The following is an 18,407-nucleotide window of genomic DNA, read 5'->3' as shown; positions in this document are numbered from 1 at the left end:
AAATAAATGAAATAACGAATATAATTAGGAAAAGCTTACAATCAATATTTAAGAGATAAGCAATGGAGTAAACAGAGGATAGCAGTGATTTAACTTGTTACAAAAAGATGAAGTATGAGTAAACAATGAAAACATGGTGCTGCAATGAGAATTAAATTCCAAGTTATTGTCTTTGCTTTTCTCTCAGCTACTCATCAATGCCTGTTTTTTTAGTAAAAAATAAAAACCATATGAGTGTGATCTTATTTATTTATTTCAAACAACAAAAATTAAGTAATGAAAAAATACAAAGCTTTTGATTTGCAGATATCTGATCTCACTACCAGCTGGTCACAGCATAAGCTAATTTGGCCATGTAGACAATTGGTTTGAAGACACCTCTTTTGGATAAAGACAGGATAAAAAAACACCGCTCTACAAGAGAGAGAACTTGTGAATAGTGACATTTGATAGTTAAACATCAATTTAAAAAAAATGCAAAGAGAAAATTCCTTACCTTCTGTAGTCTACCCAATAGTGTTCGACTAAGAGGACTTCCTACTGGGCTGAAGCACCCTGTGAAAAGAAAAGGCTGTGAATTTTCTGCTTGTTATCCTTTTCCATCGAATAAACCATTTTATTTTAAAATCATTATGTTAGCAGGGTGTGTTTGACAAAATTCTAATGAAAAGCAGCAGCATCTTTCAATCACAACTATGCATCCTTCAGTCAGGAACAGTTGGAGGGTTTATTTAACTAACAGACCTGACACAAGGTTAACTAATCCAATATTTCCATTCAAATGATTTGGAGAAGTAGCTCAAGCTATGTCCACATGCCACCTCGTGCTCAAAGCTGACACTATTATCTAGGCTGTATTGCTTTTCTCTTCATTGAAATTCCAAGTAATGCATACAAAGTTTTCCAACAGAAATGATCACAAAAACTCACAAAGGAATTACTTCCTTATTTTATCTGAAAGAATAACTATTCCTATTCAGTGTTTCCCTTTGATCATCTGAGTTCCTATCACAACACATCTTGCTGTTTATTTTATTCACTCTCTACATAGAACACTTGAACAAGTACTTGTAAATTCTTTTCTTTTCAGACTATTATGTTAACTACTAAGCTCAGGAAAATCCTTTCATCATCTATGGATTTATCTTTCTGTTATTGGTCTCCTCAGCTGTATACTTAAGAAAACATCTTAAAAAGAAAAGATACAAAAAAATTGGAAAATCGTTGAACATGACAGTGAAAAATGCTACCGCTTCACTGGAGAACAGTTTCTCAAGTACAGAAATGCCAGGCAACACAGAGTTAAGCTCACTGGATTTTCTCTGTGAGACACTAGCTTTGAAACAAATTTTGTTTTTAAAGAAAAATAAGTTCTGAAAACTCATTTTCATCTGTCACACCAAAAACCTGCTTTTGAGGAGTCTAGTATCTGAATAAAGGGGACTTTTCAGATTCAGATTCCCATGTAGTGGCAGAGCTCCACAAGGAAACTTGCACAACTCCACCTACAGTATATTTTCTAAAGCCTAGTGGTTTTGACTTTCACAGGAGATTTACTCATAAATGTTTAATCATTAAGATATTTAGATATTTCTAACTAGAATAAAAGCTGCAAGCTCAAATAATGATAGCTAAACCATGCTCCTGCAAATCTGCATGTGACTAATCTACTTGTGAGAAATACTAAATACGTGCAATAATGGATTATTCAGCTTCATGTATGAATTAAAACATCTTTATCTTAATAATTTTGGAAAATCTTGTATAAATTCTGAAATACTTTATTTTGAAAGGCTTACTTTGCTTTTAATACTTTTTCCCATCTCTTTTAAGAAGAAGAATGAGATGAGAATGTAAACCATTTTCTGAATTCAACCCATACTTAAAGACAGTAGTCCTGAAGGCAACGTTTTTTCAAACAAGCTGTTTGCTAAAACATTTGTTCAGCACTAACCAAAACTCAGTGGGGATATTACTCCTATTAATATTGTTATCTACACACTCTCTAAGTCAGAAAACCATAGATGATACTACATATGGATATACTATCACATACACATGTTGTATCAAGTCTTTGAACAAAAAACAAACAAACTGAAAACCAATAAAACGTCTGCATGATAAATGTTTTTTGAGACAGACAATCTGAGCATTGGAGTGTTGTGCCAACTCACACAAACCCATATTAAGATAAAAGATATATAAAATATTTGATAAAAACAATTGTTTGTCTGGAAAAATATTCAATTTTTAATTAAAAACAACATTAATCTGCATTTTTATCTGTAACATCATTGACCTTCACATTTTTCTAAGGAAAACATGCATTACTTCCAAGCGCTCCTGGATTGTATGTTTATGCATGTCAGTACTGCTGTGCAGCCTCTATATTCAGTTGTTTATCAGGTGAAAACTGTATGGTTAGACTGATATTCCCAATTCAGCCCCAATAAAGGGCAGCAAGACCTGCTATGCTGCAAGTATAGGACAGACAGATGTGTTACTCAAAGATATAAGGAGTGCTGTATGGAATTCTAGAAGCTGGCACTGGTTCAGACTCAGTGTTTTCCATTACTAGAGACAAAACAAATAGAAAATTCTTATTACTTTGCTTGAGGTATAAACAGACCACAGCACACCTGGGCACAAATATTCTAAGATCATTCCTATTGCTTACTCCAAAGTAGACTTTAGGGCTATCTCTTACTTTTTTTAATTATCAAGCATCCATTTTTGTAGCCCCTACATTCAAAATGGTCATATTAAAAACTGCCAAGCAAACAAAACAAACCCAAACCAACAAAAAAATTCTGTTCACATCTTCCTCATTCACAAAACAATCTCCATTCAGCAGGCAAGGGAATATCCATTCCTTCTTCCCCAAATGAAGCAGTAGACTTTTAAAGCAATGTTCCACAGCTATGGGGTTGATATGGTTCCATGCTTGATGAAGCATGTAAATGACATCAAGCAGGTGTGACTAACAGCCTCAGAGTGCTTGCTCTGGTTCTCTCCCATCCAGGCAGTACATGCTTTTTAACTACTATATTGACACTGAGGTCTGCATTCCAGGAGGACATTTCCTCTTGATCTAAAAATTAAGTTTACAGCACACCATGACCTGCTGAGACTCTCGCTTAGTCTGAGCTCATGGAAAGGTCATTAAATTCTTTGTAAGGTCAAGGCCAAAACAGCCCCAACACCCAGGGTAATCTGAACTGTCCTATCTTAAGGTTGCCTCAGAATCACTAATGGAGAAGCATTTTTATTGATGCAGATGCTTTACTTGTTCTCTCCAACAATCTTTTTTCTTATCTGCTGTCTTCCCATTTAAAACATATACATCTTGAGAAGATAATCTTCCCAATGAAAGTATCAATATTTGAATAATTGCATTTCATCTTACTCTGCATGGATTCTTCAGTGGTTTCCTTTACATGGAATTTTACATGAGAAGATCATACTACTTCTAGAAGAATTTACTGCTAATATCTAGTTGCAAATCAGGCATCTCAAAACAACAGATGCTGATCCTTTACTTCAAATGATCAGAATTTTCACATCAACACAATTTAACAGCAGGACATTTCTTTAGGGTCCACATAACCCTATTGTTACAATTATGGCACAAGCCTATCAAAGAACTGGTTTGAAAAACAGTATACTTGTCTGCCTTGAGAGGAGTCTGAAATCATGCTAGTTTCCCATACTATTTGAACAGAGAACTGAACGTGTACCTTCAGTTCCCCTTGGCCACTTCTGGCAATTTATTATTTGCCAGTATGACTGCAGCCTGAGAGGAAAGAAGACAGAAGTTGTCCTGTCCAAAACGTGTCTGTAATACCAAGTCTCAGTCTTATTGCATGCTTTCACTGAAAAGCTACTCTCTGCTCTAGATCACCTCACATCAGTGTGAGGTGATCAAATTCTAAGTAGTTGGACTGAAATGCACAAAGTAGATGAGTTCACTACCAAATAGACTTGATCTATATAGAAATTGATATGACAGCAGCCCCTGAATAGAACTTGTAATAATTAAGAACACTTCCTTTAAAATAACAGCATCTTTAGTGATTTCGTTTTAAACTAATAGCATGAGAAGCAGAAGAGGGAAAAAGTCTTTCTAAGCAGTCACATCATTCCACTTTTATCCTACTGGACTGTCTATAATCACCCAATGTGAAAAGTTTTTGTGAAAAATGCTATTTTGAAAAAGGCCTGGAGAACATTTGTTACAGAAGAACTCCTGTTTTAGTGAACTTTTCAAAAGAAGGCCTTTTCTCACTTTCTGAAATGTTCTTGAGAAATTAATTTTGTAATTACTAAAGGCATGTGAGCATAATAAACCTCTAAGGCTCCTAGTCACATAGAATCTATAGCTAATGAAATCATCCAGAAGTTCACCCTGGAAAATTCACAGAAAATCACAGAGCAAAGGACAAATATATATCTAAGAAAACTGAACTATGTTAATATTCAGACATTTCTGTGACAAACACCTCTAAAGCATGCAGAGAGAGAAAAAAAAATCTTACCTACTCTAGTCACACACTATTCTGTTTTTAATTGAGTTTATTTAGGTTTATAATAATTGCTAATGTCTCAAAACCCACAAAAAATCCTGGAAGACATGAAAATAAACAATGCCTCTAAGAAATTGTATTTCTTATTGCAGACATTCTTGTGAATTATATAATGGTCTATTGCAACTCAGTGCAGTTAAAATAAACCAAATTAAATTAAAAAAATGGGAAAAAGGTCAAGTCAGAAATGAGATGAATATGTGTAGATCAGCTCATTCCTCTTCCTACTCATCTTCTGAGACTTTAAAACTGTTTCCAGTAACGAGAATGATGTTCTCAGCACAGTCACCTAGTGTAGTATGACCAAAAGTAAGGCCTTTGTGACCAAAGGATCTTTTAGCGTGCAATATAACCTCTACTTTAGGTTCCATAGGTTTCAAAGGAAAGTTTTGAGGTTAATAAAGTAAAAGGTTTCAGCTATTTCTGAAATTTCATTTTCCAAACTATGTAATGTAAGGGAATGAAGATAATTTTGTAATGACCTAAATATATATTAATCTTCCCTCAAAGACTTTATCCTCAAACCAATTATACTCTAATAGATCAAATATTATATAAATATAGTATTAAATATATAGAACATTAAATAATATAGAATTCATTCTATAAAAAGATTGTTTATATATTGGGTAAGAACCTCTTTTCCTTTATTTAAACACATGATCACAAATACATTTAAAACCCACCACAAACTTTTTCAGATGCAGTTCACACAAAATGAAAGGAGCACCTACTTAACACAAGCATACCTTTTCATTTTACCAGCAAAGCAGATGTTTCACCAATATCCACTGCTTTAGGTGAAAATGCACTTCCAACTCTGCTCTCCATAATTTAGTCTAGCACCTATGATTTTGAAGATATTCCAGACTGAACAGCAGAATTGATAGGAGCAAAGTGTATTGAAAACTGGTTTAGTGAGGTTTAATCTGCATCACAGTGACAGGACATGAAGAAATTATCTCAAATTGCATTAGGGGAGGCTCAGGTTAGACATCAGGAAGAATTTCCTCGTGAAAGGGGCTCTTTAGTTATAGAATGGGCTGTCCAGGGAGGTGGTGGAGTCACCATCCCTGGAAGTGTTCAAGAAACTACTGGATGTGACACTTAGTGCCATGGTCTAGTTGACAAGGTGACCCTTGGTAAAGCTTGAACTCAGTGATGTTGTAGGTCTTTTCCAACCTAAACAATGCTGTGATTCTGTGATCTTGCAAACCACTTAAAATGCAGGTGCTTAAAACAAGCAGCTCTCATGTGCTGTATATACAAAGGTGTTTGTGATGGCAACATTACTGAATGCAAAGGCCTTCTATGAACACTCATAAAATTCTTGCAGAGTATTCTGCACTGACAGAAGTCCACCCAGTGTCACCCCATGCCATTACTACCACTCTCCTTGTCTCTTCCACACCTTTTTATTCTATCAAAGCATCTGGAAAAAGTTGAACTATATCCTCAATGTCATTCTCATTTTCTAAGTGGGGTTCCAGTCTATTAAACTAAATCTATTCACTTAAAACCAAACCCCAAAATCTATAGGACAAATGGAATCCCTCTCTCTTTACTGTCTCACTTTTTCTAAGTTACATAGAGAAACATCTGTTTATTTATTTTGCCCATTGGATATGAGAGCTGTTTACATGCTGTACACTTACACTTCAGTAAAATGAGAGACAAGAAATCTCTGGCAGCTCTACTGCTGCCAGACATCATTCCTCCAGTTAGTGGAGATTGACTTAGATGGCAGCCATAAAAAAAACCCAAATCCACCCCACTTTACCTTCTCCACACTCAGCTGAAACAGCTGGGCTGATAGGTGGAAAAGCATTACTTATTTTTGTTTCCTTTCCCCATCCCTATTAATACAATGAAAACTTGAAAACAAACAAAATAATATTGGGAAATTATCTCAATAGATCAAGCTTTGTTTGCCATTCAAAATATTACACTGTATAGAAAAGTCTGTACAGAAGGATTCGCTTTCAGTGAAAAAGTAAGCAATGGTTACCTTTTCAATCAACTGTTTACTAAATACTGGTATGAAAAAGAGTTATCTAGAAAAAAAACCTCTAGGGAGTTGCACACTTCAGGACCATGCAGCTCCATATATTGTGCTGCAGCTTTTTTAAACGCAGCATGTGATTTCCCAGTGGATGCCTCAGCTACTAGGAGAACCCTGGCTTCCCAAACCATGAGCAAGTCACAGTTTTCCTGAAGTGAGAGACACAACTCCTCTAGTATGCTTTAACACAGTAACTTCCTTATCTAAGGATTGAGGCAGTTATCTCTAGCTAATGCATCTGGTTGTTTGATTCCACAGCTCAAGCGACCAGGTAGTTTGTCCTTGCAGCAGAGTTAAGTAAACACTGGAGCAGTGGAACAGAGCAAGGCTTAAATTCACACCTGTAGATCCACAGAGAGATACCTTTGCTGTAACATCAACCAATTCCAATCCTCATACAAGAGACCTCAGAATCAGACAGCACTCACATGAAAACACTGTGCTTCTGGCAGTGCCAGATCCCACAACGTAATTATATCTCCCATCAGCTAAAAGAATGCATAGAGATATTCATTCAACGTTAGCCATCATTTTCATTCCTGGTTCAAGGTATATAAGAGCACATATATGTGTTTGCTCAGAATAATCCTCCACGAGGAGGACTATAGAGATAATCTGTCTGTCACTGGCTTTGTTTTCATTTGAAAACATTTATTCTGTACCTAGGCACAATGAAAAGGTTGTATTTGGCCCCTATTTACAAAAAGCATAATGAAGTAAAAACTATTGCATCACAAAAACAATTTAAAAATCCAACTTTTTAATTAGAGATTAAAATCAAATACATTTAGCAGCCTACACACCCACCTAATTATTTCTGAGTAATCTTATCAAACCATCATCTCACATTTTTCTTGCAAATGTTAAGTTTCTACAGTACCATATATAAACAATGCAAGTAGTAGCACGTGTCCCACGTATTCTTTTGAAGTAAAGAACATTTATTGAATTCATGCTAATCGGGAACGTGCTAATTTACGACAACTTCTAACATTACATCACAATGGCAGTAGATATCACTGAAAATGAGCACAAGTTATAGTATCCAGTTGTTTCTTTCTACAGCTTGGAGAACAGAAGGTGATTCTACAGCAAACATCAATAAGCCTCCAGAGATAACATCAGCTTTGTGAAATCAGATTGGCAGCATAATTTACAAGCTTTAGATAGCAGATAAAAAAGATGTAAGGAAAATGCAGACTATGACGCATTCTTTGTATTAATAAGAGTTATTTTTCTTCTAGTGCTGCAGATATCCTGAGAAAGTCATTATTAGTTTTGCTAAGCTCACCTGGACTATTTAAAAGCAAACAAACTATAACAAAATAGAAAAGAAACTTATTTTGCATTCTATTACATGTAGTTTGTGGTGCTCCCTATCAAAAAATACTTCACAAAATATAAAAACTGCAGTCCCTTGGAGTTGTAGATGCCCAACACTGAAGTAGCAACCTTCACTTTTGGGCTTAATAATATTTTTGCCTCTTTAAATTACTTTAAATTACCCTTCCTGAATCAGAGGAAATGGAGCTCTTAAGCAGGCTTTATTATTATTATTGCTTTCTAAAAATATGTAGAACAGTTAAATTTTATTTATTAATACAGTTAAAAAGAATTTAAATCTATCTGCATAGAGTTAAATAGAATTTAACTCTACCTGCAACTCTCAAAGTCAAATATCTTATCACCTCATAACTCTACTTGTGTCTTTAAAAAAACATACTTAACTACAGATAAAAGACAAAGAATGAAAATTATGCAAGGAAGGAAAACAAAGTAATTTTTTCACATGGCTCTTCCCACAACAGGAATTCAGCAATGGCTAGTTACTAAGAGTTACTTAAATCAAATTAGTTTGCCATTCTACAAGTGGAAAGCTGTAAGAAAATATGCTTAGGATACCACAAATACCTTTCAAAATTAGCCATTAACACATTTTTGCAATGCAAAGTCTTGTCAGCTAAGTAAAAACAACCAGTTACTACATAAACTACTGAATTTCTATATTACCCAGTAAGCCTCACAATGTCAATACACATCTTGACTGGAAAAAAATCTAAAAAAAATTTCAAATCTTGTAAATGCTTCTGTAGCATGTTCCTAACATTTACATTCAAGGTAAAATAGTATCACCAACATCATGTGCAATATGCTGGAAAAAATAAGTCAGCTTGATATTTCAGGTCTGTATCATGACCAGAATAGCCACTACTTTCTCTATGACATCAGCACTTTCAGCCAGTACTGAGTATTAATTCTGACAAAGTGTTACCAGAAAATTCTATGAAATAGCCAAACAGTTCATACATTATCAAACCTGAAAAAATGCAAGACCATTGGCAAACACTGTATCAGGAAACCATTATGTAAGATTTTAAATTTTGCCTCAAATCAAGAGTAAGGAAAAAAGTTCACAGCAAACATAGTTCTATATTCAGAAATAGATCATGTCTTTAAAATACACCCCCAAGTTTACTTTCCATTTTGTAGTTCAGAAATTAGATTAGTCAGATATTTCATGGAAATATGTGAGTGGTGAAACCAAGCTACTCCAAGAGAATTTTCCCATACACACACTTTTTGAGTTTTCAGAAAATTTATTAATAAACTACTTTTAGAAGGTTTTTCTACATATCAGTGACTAGAACATGTATTAATAAGTAAGCCTTTTCTAATTAGTATCCAAATGCATAGGAAAATAAAATAATGGCCTGCAACCACTTTGGTAACAAAAATCTGAATATAGTTCCTTGTAAATAACATATGAAAAAGCACTTGAGACTAATATTGGTATCATATGTTACAGAGTAAAATATACTGAAATGTTATGTCCAACATTAAAGCAACACACTAGAGATCCAACTGGGCACAGATTTCAATTACATTGATTTTTCAGTTTCCTTTACCTACAAGGTTTGCAAAGCTTTTTAGAATGCAACAGCAACCTGTTACTGCTTTTATAGCAGTGGATTTTTAGAATGTTTGGGTCTTAGATGGGGAATGTGCAAAAAAATTTAAGTATGGAAAATGTTTGCATTGAACATAATTAGGAGGCAATACTCCCTTTAATTTACAACAGTAGTACCTGATCTGAGGTGAGGTAAAAGAAGGCAAATCAAGACAGGCAGATTCATAAAGAGTGGCTGTGCCCAGCTTTAGGCTAAGACCATATTTCTAAAACTCTGGATTATCCTGGAGGGAACGGAATTCTCTACAAGGTTTAATCAGGAACACAAAATGTTATATCTGGGATTAGAAGACAGTAAAACTTTTCACTATCTCAGTGGCAAGAGAGAAAGTAGAAGTAACAGTCCTATCCAGTGAATTAGTACCTTGTTTGTATAGGAATTTGCAAGCAAGACTATTTGCACAGTAAATCTAAAGACATAAACACAATAATGAAAATTAAATTCTGAATGAAGAAGTAGCATTTGACTAAATATTTTTTATAGTATCATGAAATACAATATAAGTGCCTAATACAATACCATACTAGTTTTTTTCACATCATCACATAGGTAGTGGCAAACTCTTAAAAACTACTTTAACATGTAAGCCTAATTATATGACCCATCCTCTCTAGTCTGACTACCAGCTTCAGCTAAAATCCCTACTGACTATACTCATACAGCATCTCCAATAAGCCAAAACCCACACAAAAGCAGCAAGTTTTCATAACCATCAGTAAAAGGGAGGTGATTAAGGCCTAAATATTCAAGGACAGGAAATTCTTCTCCATAGCCTTTTCTAAAAGGAATCACCCATTTCTATGCATTATGAATATCTGAGTTTGTTTCAAACTGACTTCATCATCAACCGTTACAAACATTTGCTTCTTCAAAAGGAGCAAACAACTGAAAACCATAGAAAATTGTCTAGTAACACTCTTAAGTTTGGAAATCTCAAAGTACTTGCTTTAACAGCCTTATTCAGTAAACCTTCCTAGATGGCTTTTGCACACGTTTGCGTGCCAATTATTAACTCAAGAATGCTGATACAGACAACCCTGGACACACCTTGTTCTCTCTGAGTGATTACTGGAACTTACTCTGAAAATTGTTTTGGTAAGAAAAGCGGATTTGCAGGAAGAGTCTTAATTGAAACCACATTTTCAACTGCTGAAGATCCTTTACATGTGTGTGTAGTAAACAAAGATGGAAGTTTCCTTTATGTTCTGTACCAGAAGGAAAACAAATTTCCAATCAAGTACTGTTATCAAGGTACACTTGATGTGGTATGTTATAGATGTGCATTAGGTGGGCACTACACCCCAAATCTTGCAAGTAACAGTAGAACAACTATATTTCTCCTCCTCTTGTTGCTGTTTTTTATGCAGAAGCAGCCAAATCAGAAGCAAATACGATTTAGCAGAACATACATTGTATTAGATTGAACTGCTGGACACAAAAGGTGAAAAGTCAACACCAATTGATCAATATATATATTCAGAACTTGTGTTTTAAATTATTTCAAAAATGAAAAATTCCAAGAATATGCTTGGAATCCTTACAGGAAAGAAACACCTGCTTGGTTTTAGCTAGGGCCCAGCTCACAACAGCAGTTGTTCAACTAGCAGCATGCATAACTCTGTTACATTCTCCTGAACAAGCAGAAGAGGTGACACACCTCGTGGATACCTTCTCTGTACAGAGACAGTCACAAACTACCCCCTGCACCCCTCCCAACTTTAGGGATAAGCTCATCCTTTTTCACTACGGAGGTGAACTCTGCTTAAATGTGATTATCCATTAATGAAAACTCAAAGATGCAGGAAGTAGGAAAATGAAACCTATTCAAGGTCTTCACCTAAAAATACAACACCTCACAAAGTGAATCTTATGCTCTGTAGGTGCATAGTGACAACCAGAAGTTGGTGAATGAATTCTCACGCCATTTCAAATTGCCACTAGGCAATTTGTCACACCAAGAGATGCTCAACACATATTTTGAAAGAATCTCCAATTTTCTGTATGTTATTATTTGGCATATTAGCTGCAGCAGTCTGCTTCCTTTGACCAGTCAGGCTCTGGAAGGATTGCAGAAAGACCTGTATCAACACATGCCACTGCAACACCCTTCAGCTAATCTGTAAAAAGCCCCAATCAATGAGGCACCAAAAGCTAGCATAGATAGACAGCTGGAGTAGAGATTGACAGGACAGGAAAAGGGGATGTGCAATCTTGAATCATATGGGGATGCAGTATGCTGGAGTCAATCTTTAGATGAGATACAGTGTCAAATATTATCTGTTACATGGTCGAGTAAAAGCCTTCTGCAAAGAGACAGTCCAGCAAGCCAGAACAGAGCCCTGGGTCAAGTGAGCAGGGAAGACACTAACAGAGCTTTTTTGAATTTGCCTATTTGTCACTTGAATGTTTTTCTTTGCCAGCAAGTAAAAACTGGAGAAACTGAGCCTTAATTGTAAGAGGAAAACATGAGAAAGGAACCTCTGCAATCCTTCACTGCATGCCATAAGATTGCAAAAAACACCCAAATACAGGTTTTCAGAGGCAGAGTTTTAAGAGAATTCTAACACTTCATTTGAGGCCAGCAAGGAACGAGTCACTGCTCCTTACAGCCTCCAGCAAGCAAGAAAGCAAGCTAACAATGAGCATGCAGGCTCCATGAAGCTCTCATTTCATCTGGATCAAGGCAGCACATTGAGGTATATAACAGCAAACTACTGTGTGACAACAGCAATGTCTGAGTTACACACCTATAGAAGCCCTCACTTCTCTGCACCTGCCTTCTGCCTTCTTAATGCTTTCCCAAGCCACCATCCTCTAGCATTACCTTCTACAGGATCAAAGTGATCCATATCAAACTACAATGACCAAACTGCATCAGTACCACAATCTACTGCAGAGCACACTACAGACCACATATACTCAAAGTCAACTTAAAAGATGTTACGGTGATAGAATTAATCGTGTCAGGGAGGTTTGTTCTCACTGAAATCAGTGCTTTAACAACAAATGTAACAAGGTGCATATGAATCCATGGAAGTTTAATTGCTTCACACATAAATATCTATCAACAAAATTAGCAAAGGCTTTTTAAAGCAGTTGAAAAAGTATGCATGTGTACCAAAATGGGATGGATAATGTACGTTTAAAACACAGATTTTTTTTTTTTTTTTAATGCACTTAGGATTTGCTAATTTGTCAAAATCAGCAATGAAGTCAAAGTACTTTGGTCTCCTCTTGGGAGATGGAGCTGGCTCCCTCCTGTGCACCATGGCTGCTACTGGGGTTTTTGCATTGTCCTCCCAGCTCCTCTGGAAATTACAGGAACAGAAGGATTGGAGCAATACAAGCAGGGATCAATTTCCCCATTTTATTCACTCATGTTTACTGCTGTGCAGACAGCATCCTTGCTGATGTGAGTTTTCTGCTGGACAAGAGGACTGACACTTTACTGCACAATCCTTTGCAGAAGGATTGTTTCCCTCTCTGTGACCAACTGAAATTTCATTCAAGCATGTTGTTGTCTCATGGCTCAATAGCCCAAAATTACAGACAAGTTCAGAGTGAAAACAGTTAACAGGACCTCTCAACTTAGGAATTAATTAGATTCAGTTGTTTTAGGATCCACAAAACTGAGAAAGTAAGGGCACACTTAGGCCAAATCTCTTTTGGCAGAGACTTACCACAGTACTACGTCACACCCCGATTTTGCAATCTATATCCATTGCTGCCAAGCAGAGAGTAATGCTTCATTTAATCCACACCCTTGTATAATTTGGCTGAGAATACTTCCTTTAGCCTGAAGGCTCAGCAGTAATTACCCTAACATACACCAATTTCAAGTAAATATAAATGGTGTTCTTTAGATAAAGTTTTTGGAGTCTTCAAAGATTGCTGTTATTGTGCTCTGTATTTAGTGTAATTTTTAGAGAAATATTTTAATTAACTTACCTAGAAGAAATATGAGAAAGAACATATAAAAAAGGAACATGTGTATCTTTGATCTCAGTATAAACAATTCTAGCAAGTTTAACTAGAAAATACAAACTCTTCTGACATTTATAACATCTTATCAATCAGACAGAAGAAACTGGATAAGCAACCTTTTACAATAGAAGAACTAGGCTGTCATTAATGTTAATGGTTATGTCTCTCTGTCTTTACTATTCTATTGGAACATTTTTGTGGTTAGATGAATCAATTTATAAAATTTATGTTTTCAAATTAAAAAAAAATTTTACTATTCATTTTTCAAGTGTGAACACCCAGCTCTTCTACCACAAGACAAGGTCCTGTATTTGTGGCTTGAGCCAGAACTCTGTCCAATGATGTGGGCAGCACAGCAGGGTCACAGAGCTCTGAGGAGGCTCCTTCTCCTGCAGAATGGCCTGAGCTGCCTGTAAGCCATGATGAAGGCACAGGCGTGTCCTGATACTCTTGATTTTTATTTACTGCCAAAGTCAGCTGTAAGCTGGAACATCATGAGCCTTTGTAATCTATTTGCACTAAAGAAACTGAGTCACAGCTACTTCAAAATGTAAATGGTATAGCCAAATAGGTTATAAAAGAAGGAGGCATAAAAAAATAACAAAAACATCTTGTGATAGATATTCCTATTGTTTTAAAAGAAAACTAACTTTGAAAAAAATATCTGTAAGCTGTATTTTTCAGTTCTTCCATAGCATTATAAGCAAATAATAAAGAAAAAAGTTTTATTTTCTTTCTTTCTCCCTTCTCTTACACATTTCCCTTAAGTCAAAGTGAGAGACATGAATATCTTAAAATGAATGATCATTTTCCCCAGGGGAGTTCCCATTCAAATTAGCAGACATATATAAAAAAAAAGTACTTTAGACTTAATGTTCTTCTGCTTATGGTAAAAATACTTAGCAAACAGTGTAATTACATCCGTTGCCGCTGAGAGCTGATCTGTGGTGTTGAGCTGGTGATTTCTCTCTACTGAGTTCTCCTACCAACTTTTAAAAAATAAAGAGAAAATCCATTAACTGGATCTAAAACTTAACTAATTATAATAAATACTCAGTGACTATGCAGTAATCTTTAGTTAAAACAAAGGCTTGTAATGACTGTAAAGGTATGTTTACCTTTGGTTAATAGGAGGAAAAAATCTCACAACAGAATAATATATTCAAAAACTATGTGCTAGTATTCTGCATTATTGCTATCATTATTGCTATCTATTATTTAGGACCAAGTGGCAGTGGGGATGTTTAAGTAATTCAGTTTCCAAAAGAAAGAAAGCATACATACTTGATCCAGTCACAGAGTTAAAATCAATTACATCCTACAAATTACAGAAAATGTGAGAATTGTTCAAAGTAGCAATAACATATTTATTGCAATAACAGAAAGCAACTCGCATTTCTACATTTAAGAATGTAAAAGAAACTACTAGGCAAAATTCTTAAGATTTTTGGCATCAGTGTCCCATTAGAGTAATTAAAAAAAAGGATCACATTTTCAAAAAATCCATCTCCATAAAAATATAAGAACAGTCCTCTTAAGAATTTTTAAAAGTTTAAATTTCTGAAAAGTGTGTCAGGAAGAATTAGTTGTTCAGATATGTGACAGAGCAGGAAGACAGCAAACTGCATAAGACCATAGAAATATAACTGCAAAGTGAGAGACAAGTACTAGGCCCTTATTTCTTTCATCATGATGCACATTCCCCTTTTTCAAACACATGACACAATCTACTAGCAGCAGATTGCAGCTTGCAGGAAGCTAACCACTCCACAAGCATTTATTCTCATGCATCACTTCCTATGTTGGCAGCACCTCTATAGCACACACTGAAAGTGTTCTGCATTTCTGCCCAGCCCCAGACTCCATGGGTAGCAGAGTGCTATCAAAACATATTTTGCTCACTGGACTGTCTGATCAAGGCCACTAGGAATATCCCTTAGTGAAGGGGGAACTTGCATTTCTTCCTCTGTAGAAGAAGGAGGGAGTAATAGTAGCAAGAATAAATGAAAAAGATAAACAGATCAGGCAAACAATGAAAAGACTACTAAACAATTTTGCACAGGCCTCATAACATCACTTCATTATTTTCTCAATCAATAACACAAAAAAAGGCCAGCAGACTCACCAATGCTAATGAAATTGAGAAACTTTGTGAAATTATTATACATTACCTACTTCCCTTTTGTAAGTTTTTTCATAAATAAAAAATAAAGTAAAATTAGTTCCCCATCGTGACCTATAGCAGATTGTAATACACTCACACCACTAATAGTGTGACTTCTGATTAGTCTCAACTAATAGTGTGGGTTCTGACCCATTTTTAGGTGTGTATTTGGTTCTCTTCACCATAACGTTTCTGCCCCAATTTTAAGATGTGGGGATAAAAAGAAAAATGTCAATGGAAATTAGACATTATGACAAATTGCTACAGCATTTCCATAGCTCTGATCTGTGCAGCCCTGCTAGCTTAATTGCTTTCACCATCACGGCAAATCTAAATGAAGCTGCTGGGCAAGCTAATGAGGCAGCATACACTACAATTCAACAAGGAACAGATATACCCAATATCCTTTCAAAACAAAATTGAGTTATTTTCTTGTGTTTATATTCTTAGCAAGAAGTCTTTTATACATACTCAAGACATTTCTCTTAAAAACTGGATAGGAAGATATTTCACTCCTATGTTAAAATATGATTTGTTAAAACACAATATTAACACAAATATGCTAGGAACAAAAAAAGTATGTTTTCAGTGATCCATGTGCCATTCAATTTGCCTGATTTCTCCAAAGGGCACCCCCTCTAAACAAAAACATTCCCCCACCCTAAAATTACATATTTCCAGCACAGTAGTGCAGGGAAGATGGCAATGCTGCCGCCTGTACCACATGGCTTCTTTCAGTCATCTTCTGTCTTTCAATCACCTCTTTCACGAGGTGCTACAAATACTGTACTTCATCCTATACTTGGACTATATAGTTCACATACATGCACTCTTCTATTAATATATAGACTTGTTGTTTTTTAGTATCTGTTTGGAATATTTTGTTAATGATTATTCTAAAATTAGAAAAAAAATAAGTTATTACACTAACAAAATTGAACTAAATTGTTCATTTGATACATGTTCAATTACACCTTGTGTAAGTCTTATTTCCCCTAAGAGTTTCTCAGTAAGAGATGAAAAGAATAAGGCAACACTGAACAAGCTTTCTGTAGAGATTCTTCCTTGAGTGGCACAAAATTATGTGAAAGGCATATAGCTACCAAAAAACCCAAAAAAGTCCATCCAATTCCTTCAGGGCTTTTGCAGTACTGAAGGACAGATGTTACAGAGTTGGGGAGAAAGTATGAAATATTGGGGGGGGATAAATGATTTAACATACATATGAGACTGCAACTTTTGACATGCATTTCTGCAGCATCTCTCCACAATGTGAATTTTGCTACTTGGTGTAGCAAAATTGTACCTCCTTTTTCTGATTCTAAAAAAAACTCCAAGAATAAAAAAAAGTATTTTAAGAACATTTAACTGATGCATTAATATTTCTGATATCTTTATGTAGAAATCTATTTCACCATCTGCTTGGGACTGAAATAAGCAGTTTTAAATAGACTATCAAATGTAACAGAGGACTTAAATATGAAGTCAGTTTTGTTAATTTTTTTAGAGAGTAATAAAGAGTGCTTTGAAGCTTTCCCTTTATATAGGTGGAAAACACCTTTGACTGTCAGTTGTGTTAATGGAGAGAAAATTTCTAATTGTTCTCAACCCTGCCAAAATGTTGTGTTTTTTGTTTTTGAGATTTTCTTTACAGATACAAGAACCATCACGTTTCTAGCACATACGTAATTAATTTTTAAGAGCAAGTTTAATTAACTGGTTTTATTGAAGTCCAAATTTCAGTGAACAGATCTGTGTAGTATTTATAGTCAAGCTTCAATCTCCCACATAATTAACAATTAGGGTCACTGTTAATTACAATGACTTGAAACCTAAAACTTATTTTAGAAAGCATGTCCTGAACATTATGGTAGTTACTGAAAAATCACTGTTGAATAAAGCCCAAAGATGCCGGATATTTCTTTCATGGCATGCCACAGACCTCCAAAACAGTGTCTCATAGGAAGGTGATTTCATTGTCCAAAGATACTCACAGTCTTAAGGAGGAAAGGCAAACAAAATTTTCCAGAGGGGATTTTAATGTCTGTGAGCTAGAATGAGCAATTGAAAATCTGGAGTTTTTGTTACTTCTCTATTTGTTAAAAAAATAACAACTAGGAAATGGGTCATCCTGGAAGAAGTTATGAAAGAGGAGGATATGAGAAGAAAGAGCCAGGAATGTTTAAGATAAAGTTCTGGATAATGCTACAATACAGTGCTGCAGAACAGCACTACAGGCCAGGTATGATAAAACTGGCTCTAAGCATGAGCATAGCCAGGGCTATACAGCACAGGCAAGGTAAAACCTCAATTCTGACTATCAAAGACAGATCTCAATCAAATTGCATTTCCAAGGTAGGGAAAAAAAAAAAAAAAGGAAAGCAAAGGAAGAAGAACAGAAGTTCAGCAACCTTAAATATTACATACCTCTAGGGACAGATTCCTGACAGTACTAAACACCATAAGACTTTGTGAATCTAAAAATCTAAACTACAAATGTAAAACCCAAAGGGGATGACTTTCTCCAAAGACAAACATCTAGCAGACTTTTCAAAATTACTGACATTGTTATGAGCACAGGTACAACTATACTGGGGCAGACACAAAAATTATTCTGATGTGGTAAAATGAGTCACGATCCTGAT

The 18,407-nt window shown here is 35.4% G+C and overlaps 1 protein-coding gene across 4 annotated transcripts in view; it reads right to left on the bottom strand.

Annotated features, from left to right (window-relative positions):
• The window catches only part of AHI1 (Abelson helper integration site 1), an 85,158-nt gene that overhangs the window by 23,892 nt on the left and 42,859 nt on the right, over window positions 1–18,407 (bottom strand). For all 4 annotated transcript variants that reach the window (XM_059469301.1, XM_059469300.1, XM_059469304.1 and 1 more), the window contains one exon: window positions 497–555. In XM_059469301.1, coding sequence (XP_059325284.1) covers window positions 497–555 — 59 coding nt within the window. The remainder of the gene's footprint in view (window positions 1–496; window positions 556–18,407) is intronic.

The sequence above is a fragment of the Ammospiza nelsoni genome, chromosome 3 (assembly GCF_027579445.1).
Source record: "Ammospiza nelsoni isolate bAmmNel1 chromosome 3, bAmmNel1.pri, whole genome shotgun sequence".
NCBI lineage: Eukaryota > Metazoa > Chordata > Aves > Passeriformes > Passerellidae > Ammospiza > Ammospiza nelsoni.
This window is presented reverse-complemented; position numbering and strand designations above follow the sequence as displayed.